Below are 27,738 nucleotides of genomic sequence, written 5' to 3'. Positions count from 1 at the left end.
AAGCCTTTAATTTGTATATCTTTAAGGTTCTAAATGTTCCTTAAAATATTTGATGACTTACACAGGCAATGTGGGTAGGAAATGAATGTATTATTACCGTGAACTTCAGATGGCCTGAGTAAGTTGTTCAAGGCCTTCTTCTGTACAAGATTACAATCTTCACAACCCCCTGCTAGCAATATGTATGGTTCCACTGTTGCTTTTTTTTTTTTTTTTTTTAAGTATTACATAGTAAAGATTTATACATGCAATAATGATAAAGTCCAAAGGGTTGATTACCATTTCATTATTCCTTGGATAGTAATATTGATGTTTCATGTAATTGTATGAACAATATGGCTAAATGAGCAAGGTTATAAGGAAGGATAATTCTGAGTATGTGATATAAATCCTGAGTCTGTACAAACTCAGTAATATAGCCTGATATTTAGAACCTTTTCTATAAATGAATTTTTTCAGCGTTGTCAAAGCCAAAGAGAGTGATATATATGTCAAAAAAAAAGAAGACTACCCTTCTAGAATTTTTTTCAATTAATTTTTTTTTCAAAATCACCTGTGATTTCCTGCTTGCAGTGCATATTAAACTTGTAATTTAAGCACATTTTTCAAAGATTGATAACTAATTCAGGAAAGGATCTTTGTACACAAGAAGTTTTTTTTTTCCCTTTTTGCACCAGTCCAGTCCACTGTAAGTTAGTAGAACATTTTCTTAAAGTGTCTTCCTGAACAGAAGTGTTACTTAAGAGATTTCTGTAGCAGAAATACCTCTCAAGAATGCAGCATAGATAGCAGTCCTAAAGTCTCTGTAAAACCATCTCTCTATTTTTTTTTGGTTGTATTTTTAGTTTGTGTGGGTTTGGTTGGTTTTTGTTTGTTTGCTTTTTTTTGGGGGGGGGGCGGGGGGAGGACAGGATTGTTGGTTGTTTTGGTTGACAGGACAGGCTTGTTGGTTGGTTGTGCACAGGTTCTTTTACCTGTAACATGAAATCAAAATCCACATCTGTGGCTTTGTCAGTGTTAGTGCTTCATCAAGAAGCTGTGACATGCTAATTTAATTTGATGACTCTCTTGATTTCCAATATTAAGAATATCTATAAAAATAGAAGTGACCTTTGCTTTCAGTAATATTACTTATATTGCTTCGACTCTTCAAAAGCAAAATCTATTTTACTCTAATTAAATCAACATGGATTTGTATTTTTCTTACAAAAGACTTTTTCTCCTAGTTTTCAGCCTGATTTTTCATAAAAAATAGAGTTGGTTGAGACTACTGTAGTTGATAATCATGTTTCTGATGATGGCTCTTAAGTAATCCAACCAGGATCAAAGCTCCATTGTAGGAGATACTGTACAGATGCATAATAGTTGGCACACCCTGCCCTAAACAGTTTATTATATGAAAAAGCAAAACAAAATGTAATGAAATGGAACAGAGGTGAAGTAATCAATATGTTTATAAGAAGTAGCACAGGGGAAAAAAAGAAGAGGAAAGAAGAATATGAAAGAGGTGTGAGACAGAAGGAAAGATGTTCTTATAGGCAGATTTCAAAAGTCACAGAAAAAGGAAATGGACAAGTTAATAGAATGAGGAGATCTAGACAATTTAAGGAGATAATCTTGATTTGTCTCTGAACAAAAATAAAGTTAATAAATAAAAATCTTTAGGTCTCTCATACATAGGTGTTATGACTATGAGTGCACCACCAAGAGTCTTCTAACATTTACTTAAATGATTAATTCCTTTTAGCTTTTGAGATTAACAATATAGGGAAAAAAAAGGGGGGGGAGGGCGGGGAGAGTGTCACAGTCCTCTGTGATAGAAAACATAGCAACAAATCTTTGGGGAGAATGAGTAAGATGGATGGTCTTGAACAGTTGTTCTTACTAGTGGAACCTGATTTGTTTTCATATTAGATAAATGAGACAAATGATAAACATCTCCAAAAGGGAGAAAAGGAGAGCCACGACAAATAATAAAAGTGTCTGCTTTTCCTCTGAATCAAGTTGCAAACAAGAGTTGGCAGTGACTAAATAGAACAGTAGGTGCTAACTCTTTTTTACAGCTTGGTTCAGGTCTAAGACAGAAATAAAGACCATGCTTACACAAAGTCTTGCAGTCCATCTTTTCTGTGTTTATCTAAAAGAGTAAGTTGATTTATGGTTTGTTTGCTTGTTTACATTTACAAGCACTAAAGTGTAATATGCAGCACTTTCCCAAAGCCTGTAACAGAAAAATTCTGAGAAGAATCATATTTGCTGCCCTCTGTCTTTACATACATTAGGCCTACATTCCACCCACTTCAGCAGCTGCTCTACCATGTATTACTGAGAGCAATCGTGCAAATTTAACATAAGTGTTTTCTTTAAAGTATTTGCATTTGCCAAATATTATGTTAGGAACAAAGATGAGTAATAAGCTATTTTAAGAAAAATATTGAAACAACATGACAACTATTAGCTAGAATATTATTGCCTTTACTGTATGCTCTAACTTGATTTAACAGGTACTGTAGTGTTAATAAACTCATGAGCTCTCTTTTGCAAGATAGGTATTCATCCATTATCTCTATTAATTTAGAATTTTTTTAAGGCCAGGTAGTATTTCCACAAGGGATAAGATCTGAAAGCAAAAATCCTTTATAAAAGGTAAACATGAAGCTAACTTGCAAGACAGAGATCATGATACAAAGATCAAACTGACCAAATTAAGATATTTTCATAATTTCCCTTCCAATGTATTATAAGTAATTCTTTAATAAGGCCAACAGTTTTTCAGTATAAATGCACATATATGAGTATAAATGCACACTGTATGTTTGATTTGACTTCCATATCACTGCCCAGAAAGGTATTCAGCAAATTATTATAGAATTGTAGAGTAGTTTAGGTTGCAAGGGACCTTAAAGATCATCTAGTTCCACCCCCGCTACCATGGGGGGACACACACCTTCCATTAGACCAGGTTGCTCAAAGCCCTGTCCAGCCTGGCCTTGAACACTTCCAGGGGTGGCACATCCACAACTTCTCTAGGCAACCTGTTTCATAACCTTCATTCACCCTCTGAGTAAATAATTACTTCCTAATACCTGATAGTAATATGCTCTTTTTAAAAACTGTTAACCCTTGTCCTGTCACTACACTCCCTGACAAAGAATCCCTCTCCCGCCTTCTTGTAGAACATCTTTAGATAATGGAAAATGGGTTTAAGGTCTCCCCAGAGCCTTCTCTTCTATAGCCTGAAAAACCTCAACTCCCTCAGCCTGTCTTCATAGCAGAGGTGCTCTAGCCCTCTGATCCTCCTCATGGCCCTCCTCTGAACTCATTTTTGTGCTGGGGACACCAGAGCTGAATGCAGTACTCCAGGTGGAGTCTCACAAGAGCAGAGTAGAGAGGGACCTCGACCTGCTGGCCGTGCTTCTTTTGATGTAGCCCAGGGTACGGTTGGCTTTTTGGGCTGCAAGCACACATTGCCAGCTCATGTTGACCTACTTGTCAACCAACACCCTCAAGTCCTTCTCCTCAGAGCTGCTCTCAATCCATTCACCATCCAGCCTGTATTTGTGATTGGGATTGCCCCAGCCCAGATACAGGACCTTGCACTTGGCTTTGTTGAACTTCATGAAGTTTGCACAGGCCCACTTCCTCAAGCCTGTCTAGGTCCCTATGGATGGCATCCCTTCCCTCCAGTGTGTCAACCACACCACACAGCTTGGTGTCATCAGCAAACTTGCTGAGAGTGCAATTGATCCCACTGTCCATGTCACCAACAAAGATGTCAAACAGCAACTGTTCTGATACTGAGTGCAACCATCTAGCCAATTTCTTATCCACTGAGTGTGCCATCCATCAGATCCATGTCTGTCCAATTTAAAGACAAGGATATCATGGGGGACAGTGTCAAATGCTTTTGCACAAGTCCTGGTAGATGACATTAGTTGCTCTTTCCCTATCCACCAATGCCGTAATCCTGTTGTAGAAGGCCACCAGATTTGTCAGGCTTGATCTGCCTTTAGTGAAGACGTTGGCTGTCACCAATCACCTCCTTATTTTCCATGTGCCTTAGCAGAGTTCCTAGGAGGATCCATGATCTTGCCAGGCACAGAGGTGAGGACTGATGTGACTGTACTTCCCTGGGTCTTCTTTTATTCCCTATTGAAAATTAGGGTTATGTTTCCCCTCTTCCAGTTACTGCGAACGTCACTGCACTGCGATGACTTCTCAAATATGATGGACAGTGCCTTAGTAACTTCATCTGCCAGTTCCTTCAGGACCCATGGGTGTATCTCATCAGGCCCCTTGGACTTGTGCACCCTTAGGTTCCTTAGGTGGTCACAAAGCTCCTACAGTGGGCTGTTCTTCATTCTCCCCATCCCTGCCTTTGCCTTCTGGGGCTTGGGATTCAGAAATTATTCTGAATCTACACAGAAGGATCTCTTTCTCTTTGAAAAACAGGGATGCTTTTATAGAGACAAGCTGCAAATTAGTTCTAATTTTTAGCCTAGACCTAGTGAACAATGTGTATCCAATGGGCTTAAATTAAGACAGTCCTTTTGTGAAGTACAATCTTAGTGGGAATTGGGAATCCAGTTGAGATTATTCTAAATGTTTCAACAGGGAAAATACCATTTTAGCTAACAGAGAAATTAGAATTATATGTTACTTCCTCAAGAAATCTCTTATGCAGTTAGTGTTTATCATAAATGAGCTCACTGATGTGAAAAAGGATTTGAATGGATTCGGTTCCATTAACCTTAATAGGTGTTATATGTACAAGTGTCTCATGCATCAGGATATGAAAGCCTTATTTTTATGAGGAAATTGTTAGTTCTTCACAGTAACAAGACAGAAAGAGAAACTTAAAAATGTCTAACAAAATGCTTTCTGAGTGCTTCTTGTCATCTGTGACTAGTGTCTCTGACTGAATTGTAAGATGCAAGTTCTTACAAAATGTTATTGTCCTCTGTGCCTACACTGAATTACCTTATCTATGTAACAAAATATATTTCTAATCCATAGTATGACTACTACACTGAGAATGTTAACAAAGGGTTGCAGAGTGTATTTCATCCAAATTCCATTTTTTTTTTTTTTTTCTGTATGTAAAACCTATGGTTTAACCAAAATATGTGTATCACACTTGGAAATATTCAGACTGAAAGTATCCAAACAAATGTGTTAGCATTTCAACATAGTGCTTAGTTGGCTGAAAGCTTGAAATGAAAATCTCTAAGCAACTTTTAGACTGAAATAAATAAATAAATAAATAAAGTCAAGCTGATCAGTATCAAAGCAGCTAAAGGGAGGTCCTTTGGCTTTACTGAGAAAGTAGTTGTCATTTCTGTAGTTCACACTCCAATTTGAAAGATTCCTATAGTTGTTTTAGCTAATCATTTTCCTTAATCCTTAAATGTATTTTGTTACCCGTGGAACATATATGGTATATGAAAAGAACATGGTTTCTGATGTTGCAATTTTATCATAAAGATAGGAACAAATCTTTTTTTGAGATCAGCAAAGAGAAATCTCTTCTTTAGTTCCAGAGTAATGGAAACTCCAATGTTTTGTGATTGATAATGGAGGTAACCTGATAGTCTAGCTACTACTTGTATTACTGGCTAATGTAAGTAGACTGTGTGGCAGTATAATTTCTGACATTCTGTAGGAAAAAGAGGTAGTTATGCAGAATACATCTAAGAATAAATCTGAGCGCTCAAGAAAGTCTTTATTATTTTTATTTTGTTAGTTGTGACATGGCGATACTAAATAAGAAACTGAATCTGCCACGTAGGTGTATCATGCTGTGACATAAATAAAGTGTTTTCATTCCTTTAAAAAGAGATTTTTTTAGGACTTTGTCTAAATTAGTCATGTCTATAATCAGTCATGTCTCAAAATGTCTGTTAGTACACAGACTTGCTTCCTTATGACATTATCTAGCCCATTTCCAACTGAAAACAAGTACTTCTAAGAAAATTTACTTAGGTCTTCCACCCACACATCTTAGAAAGTTACTATCTGGCATCCAAATGCTCTAATTTCCCTCAAGGTGATTTTTCAGGTGCATTTATCCACTATGAATAATAATAAAAAAAAAGTGTTTGTCATTAAAGGAATGATATGTAACAGAAAGTCAGTAAGTTGGAGTTTAAAATATTTATGTGCTAAAAATTATGTCTTACTCTGACTGGGATTCTGAACAGTGCTCAGATGAACCTTCTATCTAAATATCTGAGTACCTCTGAAAATGTTGTTCAATCCTTAATAATTTTTATTGTTGAAGCAAGTGGCAATGGAACTGCTGCTCTGATCATCTGATACTGCATCAGACAAAATCTTTCCTTATCAAATTAAATTGAAATTGCTACAGAGTATCATTTTGCCACAGTGCATCAGAAAACTTAACCATAGAACAAGGTCCTCTTTGCCACATGGTAGAACAGTTCTTCAGTAGAGCAAGTCTTCCTGTTCTATTCAATGAAGCATTAAAATATCAGTTCTGGACAGAGATCTCCTTAGAGGAATGTGGTTTAAAATAAGAGCTTTACATTGCTTATTATATTTAAGGAAAAAAATGATGTCTATAATACAGTCTGCCATTGTGTTCTCTTATGAGAAATGACATCTGAACCAGAGTGAAAAATTTATGTCTGTAACTCTGGTCTTATTTACAGGTATGTTTTAAAGCTTTTGCGATCAGTATACCTGACTGGATTTTTGTCAGTTTCCCTAAGACTGAAATTTTATAGTGTGCAAAACTCAACTCCTTTTACAGAGAAAATGATTAATTGACCAAAAATATTAGGCATTGTTCATGATCAGCCACTCCAAATCATTCAACTTCATGAAATAAAGTATTAGCTTGTCTAGTATTATCCATCAGAAAACATAACAGAGAAGCTAGCTGTTCACAAGGTATTATATGTCCTTCTTTTACAACCTCACACATTGTACTGATTTGACATGGTGATATAAGGGTATTTTGAAAACTTTATTTCATGAACTATTGCCCTCTTATAGATTTCTTTGGTTACCATGAACAAGTTCAAGTTTCTCTTGGATTCATTTCATCATCTTTGAACTGGGAATATTAATGCGTTCCTCTAAGCTTTTTGTTAGACTACAACTCTTCAGGGCAGAGACTGCCTCTTACTATGTGTATGCACAGTGCAAAATATAATTAGGCCACTTCTTTGGCAGAAGCCTCTAGGCAAAACAGAAATGTCAACAAACACCTTATAATAATAACAATAATGATAATATTAATAACACATTTTTACATGGAGCTTACATTGACTACAGTAGTCTCTGGATTGAATGAAACCTAGAATGCTTTTCTAGAGGTAGCTATGAATTTAGTGGAATCTTAAAATTTTGCTTATGTTGTTGCTTTTTTGTGTGTGTTTTACTTAGGGAAATTTAAGTTTTTCTTGTGTGGAGCCACATACAGTGCCTGTCTTTTTCAATGACACCAGTTACCTTGAGGTTCCTGGTCGCCCAAGCCAGGATCTGTTTTCAGTCAGTTTCCTTTTCCGAACCTGGAACCCCAATGGACTTCTTGTCTTCAGCAACTTTGCAGATGGCCTGGGCAATGTTGAGATTGACATTAATGAAGGCAAAGTCAGCGTTCACATCAATGTCACCCAAATCAAGAAGAACCGAATAGACATCTCATCAGGTAAGTGTGTTTTTTGTTGCTTTTTTTTTTTAAATTGATATAATTTGTGTTGGTGTTGTTTAAAAGAATAATGGAGTTCAAAATTGGAAAAATTGCTTTACAAAATTTAAAATTGAAGTTGCAACAGTACACTTATTCATACTTAAGCAGATCCTTTATTATGCGTCTCAATGAGTAAGAAGTAGAAGAAGAAAACAGTTGTTAGATAAGAGACAAGTATTCTTATTCTGTGATCAAAACAAGAAGACATATCACTCCTTGACTGTGAGGCAGCGTTGCTTCTTACTTTCTTTTTTTTTCAATCAGTCTTTCAGTCTTCTCTGCAAAAATATGTGCTTTCAAAAGGGGATGATATTATATCCCTGTGTGGAGAGTAGCCTAATAATATGGAAGCTCTCTCTCTCTCAAAAAAAAGCAAGTTGTTTTAACCACAGGGCTGGTGTGAAAAATACCATGGCATTTTCTAAATATTCTGCAGAGTCATGCTGGAGAAGTAAGAAAGCTTTCAGTACCTGTCTAAGGAAGTTTTGGAAAAATACTGTGCAAAAGAATTATAAATCGTTAGGTTTGTTTCTGGAAGTTAAGGTGTGTGTTTGTTTCAGTCTTTTAAAAATACTTGATGTATCCCAGGGTCCTGAGTGAACTGGTTGATGTAGTTACCAAAACACCCTCCATCATATTTGAAAAGTCATGGCAGTCAGGTGGAGTCCCTGGTGACTGGAAAGGGAAATGTCACTCCAATTTTTAAAAATGGTAGAAAGGAAGACCATGGAACTACAGACCACGCAACCTCATCTCTGTGCCTGGGAAAATCATGGAACAGATCTTCTTTGAAGCCATGTTAAGACATATGTTAAGGTAGGGAGGTGAACTGAGACAGCCAACATGACTTCAGGAAGGGCAAATCATGCATGACCAATCTAGTATGGTCATCATCTATCTTCAATGATGGAGTGACTACATCAGTGGACAAGGGAAAATTAACTCCTGTCATCTACCTAGACTTCTGTAAGGCCTTTGACATGGTTCCACACAAGATCCTTGTCTCCAAATTGGAGAGAAGTGGATTTGAAGGGTAGACTATGCAGTGGATAAGTAACTGGTTGGATGGCCACATCCAGAGAGTTGAAGTTAATGGCTCTATGTACAGGCAGAGATCAGAGACAAATGGTGTCCCTCAGGGGTCTGTAGAGGGACCGCTTCCATTTAATGTCTAGTAATGATATAAACAGTGGGACGGAGTGCACCCTCAACAAGTTTGTGCATGACACAAAGCTGAGTGGCACAGCCAGCACAACAGAAGGAAGGGATGCCATCCATAGGGACCTAGACAGGCTTGAGAAGTGGGCCTGTGCAAACTTCATGAAGTTCAACAATGCCAAGTGCAAGGTCCTGCATTTGGGGCTGGGGCAATCCCAATCACAAATACAGGCTGGATGGTGAATGGATTGAGAGCAGCTCTGAGGAGAAGGACTTGGGGGTGTTGGTTGACAAGTAGGTCAACATGAGCTGGCAATGTGTGCTTGCAGCCCAGAAAGATAACTGGAACAGGTTGCCCAGGGAAGCTGTGGATGCTCTTTCCTTGAAGTTGTTCAAGGTCAGGTTGATGTGGCTTTGGGCAGTGTGATTTAGTGAGAGATTTCCCGGCCCATGGCAGGGGGGTTGGATCTAGATGATCATTAAAGGTCCCTTCCAACTCAAAGCATTGTATGATTCTGTGATTTTGCTAAATCGTACTTTCTATCTAAATATGGGCATTTCTGGTTCAGCTATGGCCAATATGATGTTTGCAATGTCACGTCCATTTGTTAGCAAAGTCATGACCTAAGTATGAGTTGGAAAATACAAAGTTGATCGCAAATAGGTCTAGATATACACACACATATACACAAAGTATTTGAAGCATTTTATATGTCAGCCTAGTTACTTAGCCAAAATTTTTCTTCATTCTATAGTGAAGGTATTTCAGTCTTCATTGATAGCATTGGCTGCAATGAATGGCAATGTTTTTTATGTCTACTGTTTGATTTACTGTTGAAAATATATTATCTCTGTAGTCAGTAATATAAACAGGGAGTTAAGAAAATGTAAAAAAAATAATAAATATTTTAATGAGAAAAGGTTAAAAGGAGAGTAACAATTCATTTGGGAAGAAGTTTTCTCTTTTCACCCCATTAATGAAATAGAGCTGAGCATAAGGTGAATTGAATTGTTTAAATATAGAAGTGAATAATATTTGAATAGTAATTACAAGAAATCAGAATTCACCTGTTTTGTAAAATGAACATTTTTAATGAAAAATATATTAAATTTTCTTCCACCATTGGAATTTTTTTGAGCACAAAAATCAATACCGTAGCTTACAAGTTAGTGTTTCATTGCCTTGTTATATAAATACACTCATGAAAGAATTAAGTACTGCTTTGGTTATACTCTAGGGTCTTGAACACGAGTTTTTTTTAAGGTGCTGGCATTTCATAGTTAGGAAAAACAGGTATTTATCAGCCTCATGCTTTCTTATTTAGCTATGTCTACTCAAAACTCCAGCTTACAGATAGAAGTGACTAACACTGATACTTCTTCATGTGCTTCCTTGTACCTTTTTGGTCCTGGAAAGATTTCACTGTTGATTGTTTATCAAATATTATGACAAATAAAGATTTTACCAACTCACTACTAATTTTGCTCAATGGTTATCTTGTAATGAACCCAATTTTCAGATTGCCTTAAGTTTGCATTCTGGAAGGTAAACACACATGAAAACTGCTGAAAGGCTAGGTTTAGTTTCTCCAGACCTTCCCCCACAGCAACAAAAATTCCCCAAGTCCTGCAACGTAAAACCAAGTTTCATATTCTGAATTTATTCTGAAATAATCTGAATTGAATATTCTTCGGAGTAAATCTTTTCAGTCTATTTCAGTCTATTTTCTATTTTCTATTTCAGTCTAAATCTTTTCAGTCAGTTCACATAATATCCCAATGATCACATGCAGCCATTCATTTGTATTGCTGTAACATTTTTCTTACTCTCCATACTTAGTCCAATATCATAGTTTGGATATCTTGAAGAGATAGTACTTTCATTTGTCATTATAGTTTTCACCATAATAAAAAATAAATATATTATTTTATATTATATTATGGACATTTTACGTTTGCTTAGTTGTCCTGTGAAAGCCTTGATTTTTTCTTGCTACTTAATTCAGTGCATGTGAAAATAACTGTATATGTGAATGTAAGACAGTAAAATATGACACCTGCCAGGGAAGACTGCAGAATGAATGCCACTGTTTTGAGCGTAATGTCACAGCAAGCTTCTTGTTACCTTCTTATGCAGGGAATTAATAGACTTCAGCATATAAACCAGCTGGACTTGTGTAGAAGTCAAAGTTGTCTGGCTTTAGCAAAAGACTTTCTGATTGTTGCAGTCCTATACAAATAAGATGCACACTTTTTTTGTTTGTTTGTTTCTTTGTTTTGTTGTGCTTGTTCTGTTTTGTTTTACTTACAGCTGGCAAAGCAGACTTTTCTGTAAAATCAAGTGTGCATTTTTTTATTGTAACTGCATATGCAGGGTAGGAATAATTTTACTTTTGTCTATTGGGAGGTACATAGAATTAAGCTAACTAAAACCACAACCTAGTTGCAGGTGTTTTTTGAATTTCATAGCTTCGCTGTACTTATGCCTGCCACCTGTAACAGCATATCTTTGCTGGTGGAAGCTAAAGTCTCTTAGTTCTTATTCTACACCCGTGTCATAATTTACCAACTTTCTTTCATTAGCAGCTTTTAATGTCAACTTTCCATGTTAACATCGGTATATCAGCATTTCATTGTGGGGCATGATCTAAATTTGGCTGTAGAAATCATTAGTTGAAGTAACTGGTAGGAATTACATGAAAGAACTGTATGCCAATGTGCAGGTGGCAGAGTTTATTACTGCAAATTTCTGCACTAATGATATTGGCATGAAACAGAGGTCTGGTTTTTCTGTTTTTCAGTCTCATATGATTCCTTAAACACATGAAGGAACCATAAGATTCCTCTAAAAGTTTCCTAATTCTGTGTGCACTGTCTCAGGGAGATCTAACTTAACATGAGTGGATTTCAGATAAACAGGAAAGTCTACTCTTCCACTATATCAAATATAGTTGGATTCCCAAAAAAAAAAAGCTTCAATAAATTGTAGGCAATTCATTGGAATATGGAAGGGGCTATTGTTTTGCATTTAAAATCACAGAAATTGAGAGTTGCCAGCAGGCAGTCTGTTTTAATAGTTTTCTTTTGACTCCAGAGATCCTTGCCTGCTGTCATCAATTGTCTTTTCTGTTTTTGTCAGGGATATTCTTTTAGAAGATCACAGCAAGTGCTTTTAGGTCTTATTTGTTTTTGTCCTGTGGTCTTTTAAGAAGTATTTAATTGGTTTTTCATTTATTTGACCCCATGCTCTACCCACTGAAGATTTCACTTTATTCATGAACTTCTCTTGATTTCTTAATCTATTGTCTTCACCTTTATTAGAACTATAAGTCATACCAGTACTTTATTCATGAAATATTTAAAAAATAATAATAATTTTATTATCAAAATGGTTTTGTGTATCTGGAGCTTTTCATTTGGTGGGTTGGAATTCAAAATTTGGCCTAAGTAAAAGGCATTTCAACTGTCTATTGTGCCTTAATTCAATCTTTCATTCCATTGTTGTGACTAAAAAAACCACGAGTAGTTGATATCAGCATTATCAGTTTCTGGATAACTTTCTGAAGTTATTTTTGCTTTGAAAAAATGAATTTTATTTTCTTCTTTAATGATAGATACCATGTATCTTGCTTTTTTCATGCATTCAGTCACTTTTTTCAAGCCTCTGCCTAATCTCTATACCTCTGATTAAAGCATTTAATAATCTGTATTATGAACATTCCATTATATTCATAACATTTTCCATTAGTGTGTTGAAAAGAAAGAGGGTGGTTATATTACAGCCTAGTACATATTATTTTTGCACTACCAGAAAAAGGCAACAGACTTTGTGTTGACCTGGCAAAGCAAAATTTCAGGATTTACTTGAGATAGCTGTAGTTTGTTTAACAACAGAAAAACAACTAGCGTCTGATCCCTGGGTTTTAGCTAGGTGATGACAATAAAAAAATTGTTAATAACTACTGATAATTTTTTGACTGGATTGCTAACGTGTACACTCCTTTGCCCATAACAAAATTTTGATTATGACAGGATATTTTACTTTAATATGTAGCTTAGCCTTCAGTTTTCAGTGCATATGAAAGAGGCAAAGGTAAGTCTTGAAGACTTAATGTCTTCTGAACAGACTTTCTCCTTTTTCTATGATCTCGATGTTTGCTCCTTTAAAAAAGAGCTCTGAACATTAAAAAAAAATAATATTAAAAAAAAAATCCCACCCAGCATTCCATTAAATGTTTAGTAAACACAGTATAGCTGTGATCAGACTGGCAAATCTGTTGTACAAAGTCAACGACGCTCGATTTTCCTTTTTCTTACATTGGTCCTATTCAAACACTACCACCATTTGATTGCTTACAGATATTATAATAAACTGCTGTTACTAAGAGAAAAATCAGGCCCACTGGAAGCTGAAATAAAAAAGATTTAATTAGAAGAAATAAGCTATTGACAGTGGAAAATTAAACAGGTGAATTACTTAAAGCTTGTGTATAAATTGAGTTAAACATTCTATTGACTTTTCTGTACAGAGTAAACTGTGATTAATATCTTCACAATTGTGTATCTCCCAGCATAATAATAGGAGAGAAATAGTCAAGAGATTTATTTTTACTGCTCCATATAGTTTTGAAGCAAATTCTGCTTTTGGCATCATGGACACACATTCAGGGAAACTTCCTGGAAATTGTTGGATTTACCCAAGGGAGCGATGGTTGCAGTGCTGGGCTATGCAGGTTAAAGAAAGAAGTGTTATTGCTTTCTGGAAGAACTTTTAAAACACAGTCTAATATAGTTTGCAACACCAAAGAATTCTGATTTTCTGCTGCAGTTCATAAAATCATTTCATTTTAGTATATGCCACCTGTTTACAACCTACTCAGAAATTGTGATCTTAAAATTAGAGGTATAAATTGTTGATAAAATTGTATTTATTTATAAGCTTATACATGTTGATGTCTTCTTTCTTGAGCACAGAAGAAATCAACAACTGGAAAATGTCAGACTCCCATGTTTCTCTTTTCCAAAAAACTCTCACCATATTTCCAAAAGTCACCTGCAAATGCTGTTCATTGCATAGTGAAGTCACAGTCTGTGTCCCAATTGCCTTCTTTCCTTCTGCCAAGTTATATCTATCTGTTTCAGAAACTTTATCCAAATTCTTTCCCAATGAAGCCAAAGTTTTCGAAAGCTTTCAACATGTGGAAAGCTTCCAACCCGCTAACAAAAATGAAGAATGTTGCTTTGGCTGAAGAAACAATGGTAGTAACATTCAAAACAGCAGTCCTGAGAAATCATCTAGTTGCTTCGTGACATTCTTTGACAGCAAACCCCAAATCCTTGTTTTAGTATAGAAAACAACTTCTGTGCCTCTGGAGAAAAGGCAAAGTTTTCATGCTGACAGGTAACAATAAATAATCTCTTAATTTAATCAAGCATATACCTTCTCGCTTGATGGCTTTTTGTAGACTGTTTCAAATCTAAAAAGAGATCTTTCAAATGTAAACATCGTCTGCTCAACTTAAGTAGAACAGGCTCTGTGAAGATCCTCTGGATTCTATCCCACAGTACAAATCATAAGTCGCTGAAAGGGAACATCTTCTTTTGCCCATAATACCTTAACACAGAATTTCTCAGTGTTCAAAATCTTCTGCCATTAAATTGAGTTAATCTGCTTGGAGCTACTTTTTTCCTGTTCCAATTCTTCTAGTTAACATCTTCTGTATCACAGCTGCTGCTCAAGGCTGTCTTTAGTTCCTCTTCTCAACCATAAACTTATTAATACTTGGGATATGAGTATCCCATTTTGTCATATTTATCCACATTAAATAAATAAGACTTCTCCCCATGGAATCCTTTTGGGAAGATTTCCACACCTCTTCCTGCTAGGTCTCAAGTCATCTGAATTGCAGTTCAATTATATTTTAGACCTCAGGTTAAGATAACATCCTCAAGGTAATAACATGTTACTGTCTGACAGATCTAAAGTTGCACTCTTCCAGTGAAAATTCCCAGGGGTGTTTATGTGGGAATTTAGAAGTACTTTTGCCTATATTGCTGAATGAAGGTTTAAATAGAGAATGTGTATACATGGATCAAAAGTGCACTTCTGGTGGAAAGATAACATTTCCCATCATGTCTTTCCCATATTACTGATACTAGGTTATACACTGAACATTGGTAAGTGAAGGCAGATACCTGTGAGACACTTTTCAGAAGGATCAAGATGACACAAATTCTGTCCATGGAAGCTTGAGGACTTAGAAGAGTCTGAATATCCCTGTTGTTTGTTTGTTTATTTGTTTTCTTCCCATACATGCCTCATTTTGTCTCTCTATTTCTCTTTATATATTTATTTTTTGCTAATGACTTTAAGCAGTGAATGCAGCTACACGAATAGTTTGTTTGTTTATTTATTTATTTATTTATTTATTTATGGATTACAGAGAACTGAGAAACAGACATAGTTGTAGGGTTCATTATTCATGGTTTTCTTGTCTCTTTCTGCATCTCAGTACAGTATGCTCTCAAACCAGACAGAGCAAGGAATAGAGTTCTTGATTGAAGGCTTTTTCTACTTAGAAAACTGATTAGTTAATGTTTTGATGAATTGTGCTTCAGCAGTCACTGATTTTCACTGGAGAGTTGCCCACCAAGCTATGCATTCTAAAATTTAGGTGGTACCATTTTTGGATACTTCACTGAGAAGTGTTATAAAAGTATGTAACTGTTGGTTGCACTGGTACCTTGCAAGGATGGAGAAACCTGAGAAGAAAAGAAAGCAGACTGTCTATCTTAACAAGCTTCCTAAAAGTGTACAGGAGTCTGAAGTTCAGTTTACTTATTTTGGCCTCGTTTTCCTCTGTGCTATAGAAGAGAGTTAGAAGGGACCTTTGCAGGCCACTCTGTAATTTAATACTGCAAGATGAAGTAAGGCCTTTTGCAACTACCATTTGAGCAGTCACTATGTTGCATATTTGTATATATTTCATTCAGGAAGAGGTCCAATAGTCAATAGCTAAATGGGAATTTTAGCTTTCTAGTGTAAATTATGTCAGTGGAGCTGGACAGAACTATTTGGAAATTTACACTTCTGACTGGTTTTTAATTCAGTAAATTTGACAGGAAACAGAATCAATTTCTGTTCCTTTCCTTGTTCCCTTTGCTTACTCCATCCACATCAGTAGTTGCCAGGCAGGCTTGAGTCAAATCAATGAAAATTTTCTTGTGACTTTGATCAAAGATTAGCCCCTTAGTTCTGAACACTACAAAGCTGTCTAATATCATTGAGTTACATAAAGCAGATGAGTTTTTACTTAAATGGCTACTTTGTCTGTATATTTTTGTTGAATAAAAACTAATTTGGCTAGAAATCTCCCTGTGAAGGTTGGTTTAGTAAGCTAGGGTTCTTTAGTTAAAGCTAGAATTACTTCTTGGATCTGTAAGAAGGTACTGTGAGAAAGGACATGACAGAATAAACTTTTTTGTGTGTGTGTTTGAAGGTCTTTCAGGACTTGCATGTGCTGATTAAGGTAATTGAGTTTTTTTTTCTGCTATTATTTTCATTTTAGTGGAGTAATAATTAAACAAAATGATACAATAGAGACAAGAGCTGTAAATGTATTTGTTGTGTTTGTGCACATCCTGATCAGACAGAAGTATCTCAAGGGAACCATGGAGTATTCATATAACATAAAGAGAGATTAAAGGAATGTTTTCTATTATGTAAATTACTGGATATCAGAAATGTTATGTTCTTTCCCCCAGTTTAGTAGTTTACCAGCTCTCCCTCCTCTTCCATAAAAACAGCACTTTAAGAAAGCCCATTTCTGGCACTCATATACCTATGCTGAACATTGTTTTTCATAGGTGATAGTAACCTTGCAACAATGTCAGCGAATTCTTTCAGCACTGACATGAATACCATTCAGCACCATAGGCTTATGTTTTCTAATTTCATAAAAGACTATTTTTCTGTTAATGACAGGAAGAGATGGTTCCTGTACACTTTTTCTTGGATGTTAATATTACTTGAAAAAAATGTGTTTGGACTTTGTGTTATATTTTAGGGCTTCAGTTCACCTTGTTGTAGCAGATTTAATTTTTACTGGACTAGTGAGAAAATGTAGCAATACTATATGAACTTTACTTTTTACTTCACTGTTATTTCAGAGAGAAAGCAGTTGGCTAAATACATCTTGTGACAACCTGACATATGATTAATCATCTATAATAACTTAAATACTTTTACTTGCTGGCACAATTGTAGTTGCTTTTCTTGTTGCCTTTGCTTACTGCATCCACATCAATAACTGTGTTGGGCAAACTGGCCAGGAAAACAGAGATAATTCCCTGGTCCTGATTACAAGACAACATAGACACAGCCTGTGGTGTTTCAGAAAAAAAAAACACAGAGGGTCAATATTGTATTTACAGACTTGAAGTTTACTTACAGAAGTAGAAGCAAAAGGGAAGTTAACGGGTTTGGAAAAGTGGCCTACTACTACATAGTATTCGTTGTTTCAGAAAGGAGCTTTAGTGGGTGCAAAAACCTGCTGGGACAAGAAAACAATTGTTTTTAGGGATTTAAAAAAATCTTAAAATACTGGAGACACAGTTACACAGTTTCCACTTAACAGATAATACTTTTATTGTCTTTACATGTGAAAATATGTTAAAGGACAGGCTGGGAAATCAAGGGTCTTGAACCATGATATGTGCATTATTGTTGGTTACGTGTATTATGTTATATCATTTTTAAAAATAATAATAATGGCACCAAAACTTCAAACTGGGGGCACATAACAATGTGCAGAACCACTGTCAATGAATTATTTAAGTAAACTAAAACTCCCCGTGTTACCTTTTCACCTTCTCCAAAAGCAAGAATAAAAATAGGTTTTCTTTTGTTTTAAAGTGGGTATTTTCAGCATTTGTACTTGTAATAAAACCAGAAATACTCTTTCTAGTGGAAATGTCCTTGAAATTTATTTGAGTTTGCATGGAATTTTTACTGTTTTGAAACTTCTAACCTTATTTATCTCTAATCTTTAGGTATATGTACCACAATACCACTAAGCAATTAGAGAAAAAAATCATTAAAATTCATTTATTATTATTATTATTATTATTATTATTATTATTATTATTATTATTATTATTATTAATTATTATTATTATTATTATTTGGTAGGGAGGAGAACATGGAACAGGCATGGAACTTTAATTTATGTCCTGGAAACTGACACTCAATATCTTCTTTTTCATTGCTATTCAGCAACTTGGGCAAATAGATTATTATCTGTGACAGGTTTCTGGCAGTCCCTCTTGGTTTGACAGTGTTATTTTAGAGAGAAGAAAGAGTCAGTTTTGTATATAGTGAAAGGAAAAGTTGTCAAGCATACATACATATTTTATGCTGCATAAAATTTATGTGCTAGAGGAAAGATTCTGTTTTCAGTCATGCCATTTAAAATTCACAGAGCTTCTAGTGACCTCCAGGTTTATATCAATGACACAGGATGGTGTCTAGCCCAAAGGCTGAATTTATTTTTTTTTCATGGACAAGGCAGCTCTCGTAAACCAGCCTAGCAGTAACTGGTTTGGTTATTTTTTGGTTAGTAAGTCATATGTTTTATCATTTTGGCATTTTCTACTGACATTGACAGAATTAAAAGCAATTTCTGAGAGTGTGCTTCCTTGAAATGGTGTCATCTATAGTCTGCACTGTCTAGTTGTTGGTTTTTCTTCTGACTAGTTCACAGGAGCTGCAAAAATCCTTGGGTCACAGTACACAGGGCTGGGGGGGAGAATTTAGTTGTATGTCGATAGCTCTGTCTTGAAAAATATTGTGAGTCCCTTTGGGCATTTTTTGCACATTGCTTCTTTTCATTTTCAAATGCTGCTGAAGCAGCAGCACATGAGCACTGAGGTGAAACAGCAACCAAAGTCCTTTGGATTCTGTAAACTGAATGGCAGAAGACATTGCCTTTGGAAAGCTTGCTCATTAAGTTTACGTATTTGAATGGGGAAAAACAAACAAACAAACAAAAAAGCACTCTTAATTGCCTTGCTGAGGAGCAGTGACTATAAAATACATAGTTTATTTTAATATGAATGGGGATTTTATGGAGGTTTTTCATGGAAGAAAAATATTGAAAATTCTACACATCTACTTTATAAAATATTTGCTTACTAAAGAAAAAACATGTTTAGAGGCATGACTTCCCCTGTATCTTTTCTGAGAAAATAAATTTATATACAATACTTGAAGTCTCCATTCTTTTAAAATGCAAAAATGACTTTGGTTTTATTGTTGCATATTTAAAATAGTGGAATGTCGTAATATAAGCTCTTATAAATGATGATTTCATTCATTAACCTTTTGTAATTCTCTTAACAGCTCTTATGCATATCGTGTAGTTACATTAACACATGTATTAAAATCAACTGCCAAGTGGAATCATCTTTATCACAGAACAAGCACACAGATTTCCAGCAAACAAAACAGCCTTTTTAACATTCTGATGTTGGTACTTAGGCAATTACCTTTTCAAACAATTACAGCAAATGCCATGTCTCTGGGATCTGGAATTTGCAACACAAGGCAGATTTTACTGATAGCACTAAATCTAGGACAGAGTAGTGTGGTACTGAGGCATATTTAGGAGACTAAGCCTGTTTCTCTAGTGTTAGCAACAAGTGATGTGCCTGATCAAATTTACTTTGTGGTAAAGCTTTGCTGTGTATTATACAGAAAATCTGGTGTCAGGAGGAGGACCTACATGTATTGAAGCATTACCCAAAGGCACAGAACTAGGCAGAGTACAGCCCTTCCTTCTTTGCCTTCATTGGTGCCTGTTAAACAAATATTTAGTTTTACAATATTAATATACTGTATAAATACATTTATGTATTTATGTAAAATACTTAAAGCTTAAAAATATGTATTTGAAATGCCCCAAATTCAATCTTTTCCTATTATTTTCTGCTTTGTTTTGTAGGTAGATCAGCATGTTTAAAAACAAAGCCAGAAATCATTTTTATTGAGTGCTTTTACACCTCAGACAAATTTAGATTGATTGTGATTTTCAAACAGCCAGTTAATAATTATTTCAAGTCTTTGAGATGAAGTCTTGTCTCAAAAGAAGTTCATGGGTCTTTGCTTGACTTCAGTGGCAATAATGTTTTGTTCAGAACTTTAGCTGTGTTTCCACCAGTAGTTTGAACGATAATCTTTTTCCTACAGTAAAATGTAGTCTATTGCTTGCATCCACACTTAAGTCAAAGTGTTGTTCTACACTTATTATAGATGTTGCAATTATATAATTATTATAATATAGATGTTACAATTACAAAAAGAAGGGGCTTTATTATGGTTTCAGTTGAAGCTGCCTGAGATACTGAAAAAAATAATGTATATAAGAGATGCTCACTTTTCTACATTATGACTAGAAAGGCGTAAAACATTATGATACAATAAGTATTCACTAATTCTCTTTCTTGCAGTGGAGAGAGAGCAGAGTGTTGAACTTTCCCTGTACAGTTCAAAAGGAATATCAAATAAAGCAATGGCATAACATGTCAGGGCTCCCTGGTAGCCAGTCTTAACTCTTGAAATCCAAAACTCTGTTTATTCTCTTTCCTCACAAACATCAGGGCATATTGATAAAGCATTAATAAGGAATTGTGTATGTGTAATATAATACAACATATCTCATCAAATTTATAAGTAATCTTCTTAGAAGACTGCTCGAGATACATAGGGCCACATAAAAGAATGTTATTTAAAATAATAATAAAACAATCCTCAAAAGTTTGAGAGCAGAGCTAGAGAATGCTGTTTTGCTAACAGACCACTTAAAAGCAAACAAGCAAACAAAAACAATAAATTACTGAACCATTTTGTTTTCTTTTGGCAAGATAACATTGGGTTATTTGTTTTTCTGTTGAACAAATTTAGAGCACATAGAATGTACTTACTTCTGCTTGTACCTATTTCTTTCTTGCTTTGATCAGTGTAGTACAAACTTTGCTTTTCAGCTTTTGTTTGTAGTAAAATGCTGTAAAGTCTGTGAGTTTTAGTTCATGATTTTTTTATTTCTGATCTCTCCTAATGTAGGCATTTTGGTCTTAGACCCTTTGTCTTTAGCTGCTTAAATGTGGATTTTTACAACTCAATTTTTGACTGGAAGTAATGTTAATAATAATATTACAACTACTAACTAATATTACTACTACTAATAAATAGTTATGTTACTAGAAGCATGTCCCATATGTCAGTCAGTCACATTTGAATTTTGAGTGCTGTTGCTTAGGAACCTGTGATCAGTGTTATAAGTCTCCTTAAGGCTATTCCATAATTAGAACAAGGTTTTGGCTTTTAAATAATAATATTAAAAATAAAAAAAAAATAAATTAAAAATGCAAAGTGCAGAAACAAATATCAGAATTATGACCATCTCAGAAGAAAGATCATCTTACTCAGACAATGCAACAAAATCTCTGAAGCTGATCACAACATATTGTTTTTTATTTCTTTGTTTGTTTGTTTGTTTGTAGAATGAGTGAGCATCCTTTTTATCCTTTTTGTTTTCTGAAAGCTTCTTTAGGTATTTTCAGCTTCAGGTCTCCCTGGGCATTCCCAAGACAGTGAATCAGAGACATTGGATGTCCCTGCTAATGAAAGCTAATATTTTTTCAGTAAGTAGTGAGCTATTTAACAATCTCATGATAGGGGAATGCAGCAAGTCCATGGAAAACTTTTTTTTTTATGTGTGTTTTTTTTTTTTTCCTGAGCAGAGTGTGTTCCCAGAATTGTTAAGGTCTTGCTTTGTGTCACTGAAGCTCCATGAATCTGTGTGAGATTGGGCAGAAAAAAGTTGTATGAAAGAAAGAGCAATTAGATGTAACTGTACACTGAGGCAGATTGAGGCTGAGAGAGAAATTAATTGTAGATCAACGATAAATAAAGGTTATGGCAAATAAGCTTTTTATAAGTAGATAAATAAATACCAACACTTTATTTGTTATGTGTCTTTTATTGCTAGCTCAACCGAAAGCTAGAATATAATGTGTTATGGAGGCTTTTATTCTGCTCTGGTTTGTTAACTGAGCTGTACTCACTTATTTATCAGTCGCTTCAACTTCCTTAGAAGTTTTCTCACGTATGGTGCTAAATTCCAGTTGACAAATATTCAGAGAAAATAAGCTTTGTTTATGTACAATCATTTGCCATGTACAAACAACTGAAGGAAATAGCTACTTTTACCTTTTAAAGTTTTTTTGTTTTGTTTTGTTTTGTTTTTTATGGAAATGGTCTGAGGTCCAATAGAGTATGCTTTAGATTATGCCCTCAAAAAAATTTCAGCACCAATATTAAATATAAAAGTACAAGGGGACAAAGAAATTACACAGTACTAAATACTAGTTTTTTTTTTTTTTTTTTTAAGGTAAATTAAACAAGTAGCTCTTTAGTTTGTTTCTTAAAGTAAATTCAACTCTCACAAAACTTTTCTAAACAGCCATGAGGATATATCCTCATCCACTTTTAATGGGGAAAAAAAAATAACCCAACAAGCTTGAAAGAATTCTGTGATGTTTCAGAAATCTGTTTTAAATGATAAACAGAAAAACATTAAGTGCAATTCAGTACTAATGTTACTTTTATGTTCATATCACTTTGGTTGGCTTTCTCATATCATATTTTATAGGAACAAGAGAAAGTTTTTCTTTCATTTAAATATATACGAAAGTACATTTATCTATTCAGTCATTCAACCAAATCTTGCTAAGAAGAATTATGGAATAATACTATTAATATTTATTTGTTTGTTTGTTTGTGAAATTCATTATGGTTTTGATTTGGTTTGGCTTCAAAAAATAGATATGTATTGTCATTAAACTGATGAGAAAACTAATGGTATAAAATTTAAGAATGAACTCTTACATTATTTTAAATTTAATTAGTGTTCTAAATTTTCTGGTTATCATTGACATCCTTACAACAGAGCTAAATAGAATCAAATTAATAGCTGAAGTTCAGTTTGGATCAAAGCTTCCAGCTCAAATCTGTTTTTGTCATTTGGGAGTTTTAACAGGCATGTGGGTACCCACAATCCTAAGACAAACATTAAATGTTTGGAACTTAAAGTTCAAATTAAGCTGAACCCCCAAACTACCAAATAGATATGAAAAATTGAAATAAAACTTTTTTTTTTTTTGTCCGTTCTCTTTGGTGATTCTAGGCATGCAGAAGTCTGAAGTAACAATGTGGTCTAGTCTCCACTCATAACCAGCATAATCACATAGGAAACTTGATATTATGTTATTTTGAGTTATTGAGCGCCCTAGTAGCTGCCAAATACACTCAGTTCACGCTGGAAACAGTAGAATTCGAAAGCCTTTTGTACAATGCAGAGCAGAGCCCAGAAAGAGCGTGATGCTTCCACATCCAGTACTGAAATCAGTCTCAGGCCAACTTACATTCGATAAAAATTTGAGTCTGACAGCTTCTGAGAAGGGTATTGCAATATAACTTGTTTTTCTTAACACATTTTTTTAAAAGTTACTCTGTGCATTATCTAAGTGCAGCAGCAAGTAGTTCAAAAATATATAAGGTCCATTCCCCTACCATGCATTGCAGCTCACACCATGTCAATGATGCTTGTCTGATGCTTGTCACTACTGCCAGGACTCACTGCCTGCCTCTGTAAATTCTGTTTTCAGTTTGTTGCATATTCATTTAATTGAAAAGTGTGTGTGTTGGGGGGGGGGGGGGGGGGGGGGGGGGCCTGAGAGAAAGAGGGTGGGAGCAGGGGTCACAAAGCCCTTCTTCAGTATGTCATCAGTTATCAATTGATCCTTTAGGACTTAACCTGTCAACTTAAATTTTAATTTCATAGAGGGAACTCTTTAGTTTGAAATCTTTGCATTGCAAAGAGCTGGTTGATGATATAAAATTTGAATAAGATCTGCAATTTGATACTAAATACAATTTCATTGTTTTTAATATGGAAATTAAGTTAGAGTGGAAATACTGCTACCTCAAAAAGGAATATAACATGTATTTTTTTTCTACATATGAATTAGCATATAGAAAGGGGTTTGTATCAGTAGAATACAATTTATATGCTATTACTGGGTGAGTCTTACAAATGTTACTGCAATCATGCAACAAAATAAAAGCTCTTATTCATTTCAAATTAAGTATGAGCTCAAAATACTGTGTTGTGCCATCTAGTATGTTACAGTGTCATTAACCTAATTAAATTTTGGTGTCAGATTTTCTGCTCCAAATAGGACTTTTTAAGAAGGGTCCTCACTGTAGCAGGTAGATCTCTGGTAGGGAAGATCTAATAGGATTTTGCCACTTGCACTCTTGAGAGACTGCTTGGCTGACTACAAGCAAATGCCAGCTGTTGCTCATTCTCATGTGCCAGGAATCCCACACACTACTCTGAAAGGCAAAGAGAACAATATTTTAGAAGCTGCAAGAAAAGAATTAATTGGCACTAAATTGTCAAACCTTCAAGAGCCATTGAGGAAATTATACCATGGAGAAACATCTTAAAACAAAAACAAACAAACAAACAAACCCTCCTAGCTCCTACAGAAATGATATACATTTTGTTGAAAAGTAAGATTTCTGCAATTCTCATTCATCTAAAAAAAATCCAGTCTGTTTAAGCACTCTTATAAATATCCATGAGGGAACCTACACACATACACAAAGTCCTTATCTTCTCTATTGCACTTTCTTTAAAATCAATGGACAGTGCAATTCTTCACACTTCCCATTGATGCCAAAGCAAGCAGAGTCCTTGGGACTAAACATTAAGAAATTTTCTTAACACTGTTCTTTGTCATTTAAGAAATTCTTAACACACAAGAAGTAGAAGAGTTGTAGCTCTATGGATAGCTAAAAGGAATATGATCAGTCTTTACCTCTTTCTCTTCCTCCCCTTCTTTGAGCACAGGAAGAAACAAAAAAAAGAGATGTGGATATTTTACTCCTTTATAGTCAGTTAACTGTAACTTCAAAAAAAAAAATTGCACTATTAAAATTACCGTGGGAATAATCCACAATGCATTGTCCTATATGAAAGAGGGACACAGCTCTGATAAAGCGCTCAGATCATCCTCCTATATTTCAACATTCATTAAATGTTCTAAGCTATTGAAGAACATTAAAAAGATATACTGATTGAGAGTTTGTTCTGTGCTTGTTTTCTTTTTCTTAATTAAGAATGAACTTAATCCAATTTTAATGTTGCAAAATCAAGCATTCAGAAGTTTTCTCATGAAAATATGCTGAGTGACATTTCTTGTCCTGTGCCACTTTAGTCAGTCCTAAAATGATTTTCAGAATAGTAACTGTGGAAAATTCCACATACACTATGCATAACATCACCAAATTTCATATATTTTTTTTATATGTCTCCTCATACAGATAGTATATCTTTGAGATTCTACTGGTTTGTCTTTCCAGAAGCAAATTATTAATATGAATAAATAAATTAAACACACAGGTTCAACATTATTATTTATCATTGTGAGAAATGGTGCATTTTGAAAAAATAATCCTAAGAGAATTCTTAATTTGTTTTTCATAAACTGATAAGTGTTATATTGGATTGTGTTATAATTAACCAATTTATCAGAAAACACTAACATTATCAAACGCTTCTTACTTTGTCATGCAAGCTCTTGCAGTGTACAAGCATACAGACGGATGGGAAATATATCAGTTGAAAACCTGTCCCATGAATGTGAATTTTTAAGCGACTTTTCAGATTTTAATGGTCTTCAACAGAGTATTTACTCTTTAGTATCTTTTTCTGTATTTCTACTTCATCCATCACCTGAAGCCTGACATAGTGCCACTCTTCTGTGTCATTCTGACAACAAATTATGAAAACCCAAATCATAACATAAGCAAAGCATATGTAGAAGGTGGGGTAAGATGAAAGGAGCCAAACTAAAGTCTAATAAATTAGATAATAATTTAGATCTCTCTAACTTGGGTGGTGAAGGTAGCAGAGAACTTTATCCACCAGTTGGTAACATTTTAGGCTCAGTACTCCTGATGCCTATGTGACATAGGGATTACCTAGATTCTCAAATTTTTTACAAAGGTGGAAGGAAGGAAAAGTCCCAGGATTTTTAGGTACAAAGATTATGAATCTAAAGGCTTTAGCAGAATATATTATCCAGCAACAAAAGTTTGCAGCTGGAGTTGAGTGTCCTTAAAATAAAATTGCAGGACTAGCACAAAATTAGAAGTTTTAAAATATTATGCGCCCAATCCTTGCACATTGTGATATTGCCTTTGAAGTTAAAACTGCTGTATTTTAACTCTTCTAATTTTCTTTTGCTTTTGGTTTCTCAGAATTAAAGTGTATTGTGATGATTTCTTCAGTGCATTTTGTTTTAGTGGTAACTAAGATACTCCTGTAATCACTTTTATCCAGGAACTGTGTCTGTCTATAAGGTCTAAGATACATTAAGACATGATAAAACCAAAAGAGGCTGGTGCCACAAAATTTCTGTCTTTTGTTAGATCTGGGAGGAATATGCACTACTTGTGTCTCTTGCTAAGTTCCCAGAGAAATATGCCTTTTCTACTGCTGGTTTCTTATTCTTCAAAAGGCAAAGTAAGTGAGAAGAAACATCTCAGAAAGCATGAAGAGAATGAAGATCAGACTGTGAGTTCCAGAGGCCAGATGATTTACCCAGACATTTCCAGCATTCTGTGAGAGCCATATATTACAGACTGGAAGTATCAGGTGGGAGTTGCTCTTTGGAGTGTAAAGCTGAAAGAAAGCTTATTTTCTTCAGCAGCAGGGAGCAGGATTAAAAGATGTGTAGATGGAGGGTGGTGCAGGAAGGTGGAAAAAAGAGAATGAGAGGATTTTTTTATAAGGAACACTAAAGATGTGTATTCTTACAGCTAGGCTTAGATGAAACCTATTATTTCAATTCAGTTACTACTTGGTAGCTGCAGGTTTCCATATCCAAAGTAGCTTCAGCTTAGTCATTTGAACTTGCAAGTTGCTAGCACTGTAGCTATGGATATACTAGATCAAGTATATGCAAATTGCCTAACATAATTACCATGTTTGAGGAGTAATTTTTGTAACCCACATTGAGATACATGACACCAATTACACTGATAAGTAGTACCCTACAAAGTTCACTTAATTTATTTGTAGATACTTGATCGGTGTGCCATAGAATCATTGAGGATGAAAGAGACCTTCAAGTTCATCAAGTCCAACCATCAATCTGACTGAGTACCATCAACTATCTTGGAGGTCTTTTCCAACCTTAATGATTGTATGATTCTATGAATGGTATTCCACATGCTGAACAAAAAATATGGGGAGAGTTGGCTGGGGGGTGGGGAGATGCCACTGCTTAGGTTCTGTCTGGGCATAGGTCAGTTGGTGGTGAACAATTACATTCTGCATCACTTGCTTTATGTTTTCTCCTCCTCTCCCCTCCCCTCTGCTCCCCTCCGCTCCCCTCCCCTCCTTTCCCTCCCCTCCCCTCCCCTCCCCTCCCCTCCCCTCCCCTCCCCTCCCCTCCCCTCCCCTCCCCTCCCCTCCCCTCCCCTCCCCTCCCCTCCCCTCCCCTCCCCTCCCCTCCCCTCCCCTCCCCCTCCCCCTCCCCCTCCCCCCTCCTCCTCCTCCCCCTCCCCCTTTCCCTCCCCCTCTCCCTTTCCCTCCCCTCCCCCTTTCCCTCCCCTCCCCCTTTCCCTCCCCCTCCCCCTCTCCCTCCCCATCCCCCTCTCCCTCCCCCTCCCCCTCTCCCCTCCCCTCCCCTCCTTTCCCTCCCCTTCCCTCCCCTCCCCTCCTTTCCCTCCC

At 35.5% G+C, this 27,738-nt stretch overlaps 1 protein-coding gene across 1 annotated transcript in view; it reads left to right on the top strand.

Moving 5' to 3' along the window:
* Positions 1-27,738, top strand: part of CNTNAP2 (contactin associated protein 2) — a 1,164,016-nt gene that overhangs the window by 558,074 nt on the left and 578,204 nt on the right. Inside the window, exon 8 of the mRNA XM_066992162.1 lies at positions 7,411-7,675. Within this exon, the coding sequence (XP_066848263.1) occupies positions 7,411-7,675 (265 nt within the window). The remainder of the gene's footprint in view (positions 1-7,410; positions 7,676-27,738) is intronic.

The sequence above is a fragment of the Anser cygnoides genome, chromosome 2 (genome assembly GCF_040182565.1).
Source record: "Anser cygnoides isolate HZ-2024a breed goose chromosome 2, Taihu_goose_T2T_genome, whole genome shotgun sequence".
Lineage (NCBI taxonomy): Eukaryota > Metazoa > Chordata > Aves > Anseriformes > Anatidae > Anser > Anser cygnoides.
The sequence above is the reverse complement of the archived record's forward strand: the minus strand, read 5'-3'. Positions and strand labels throughout refer to the sequence as shown.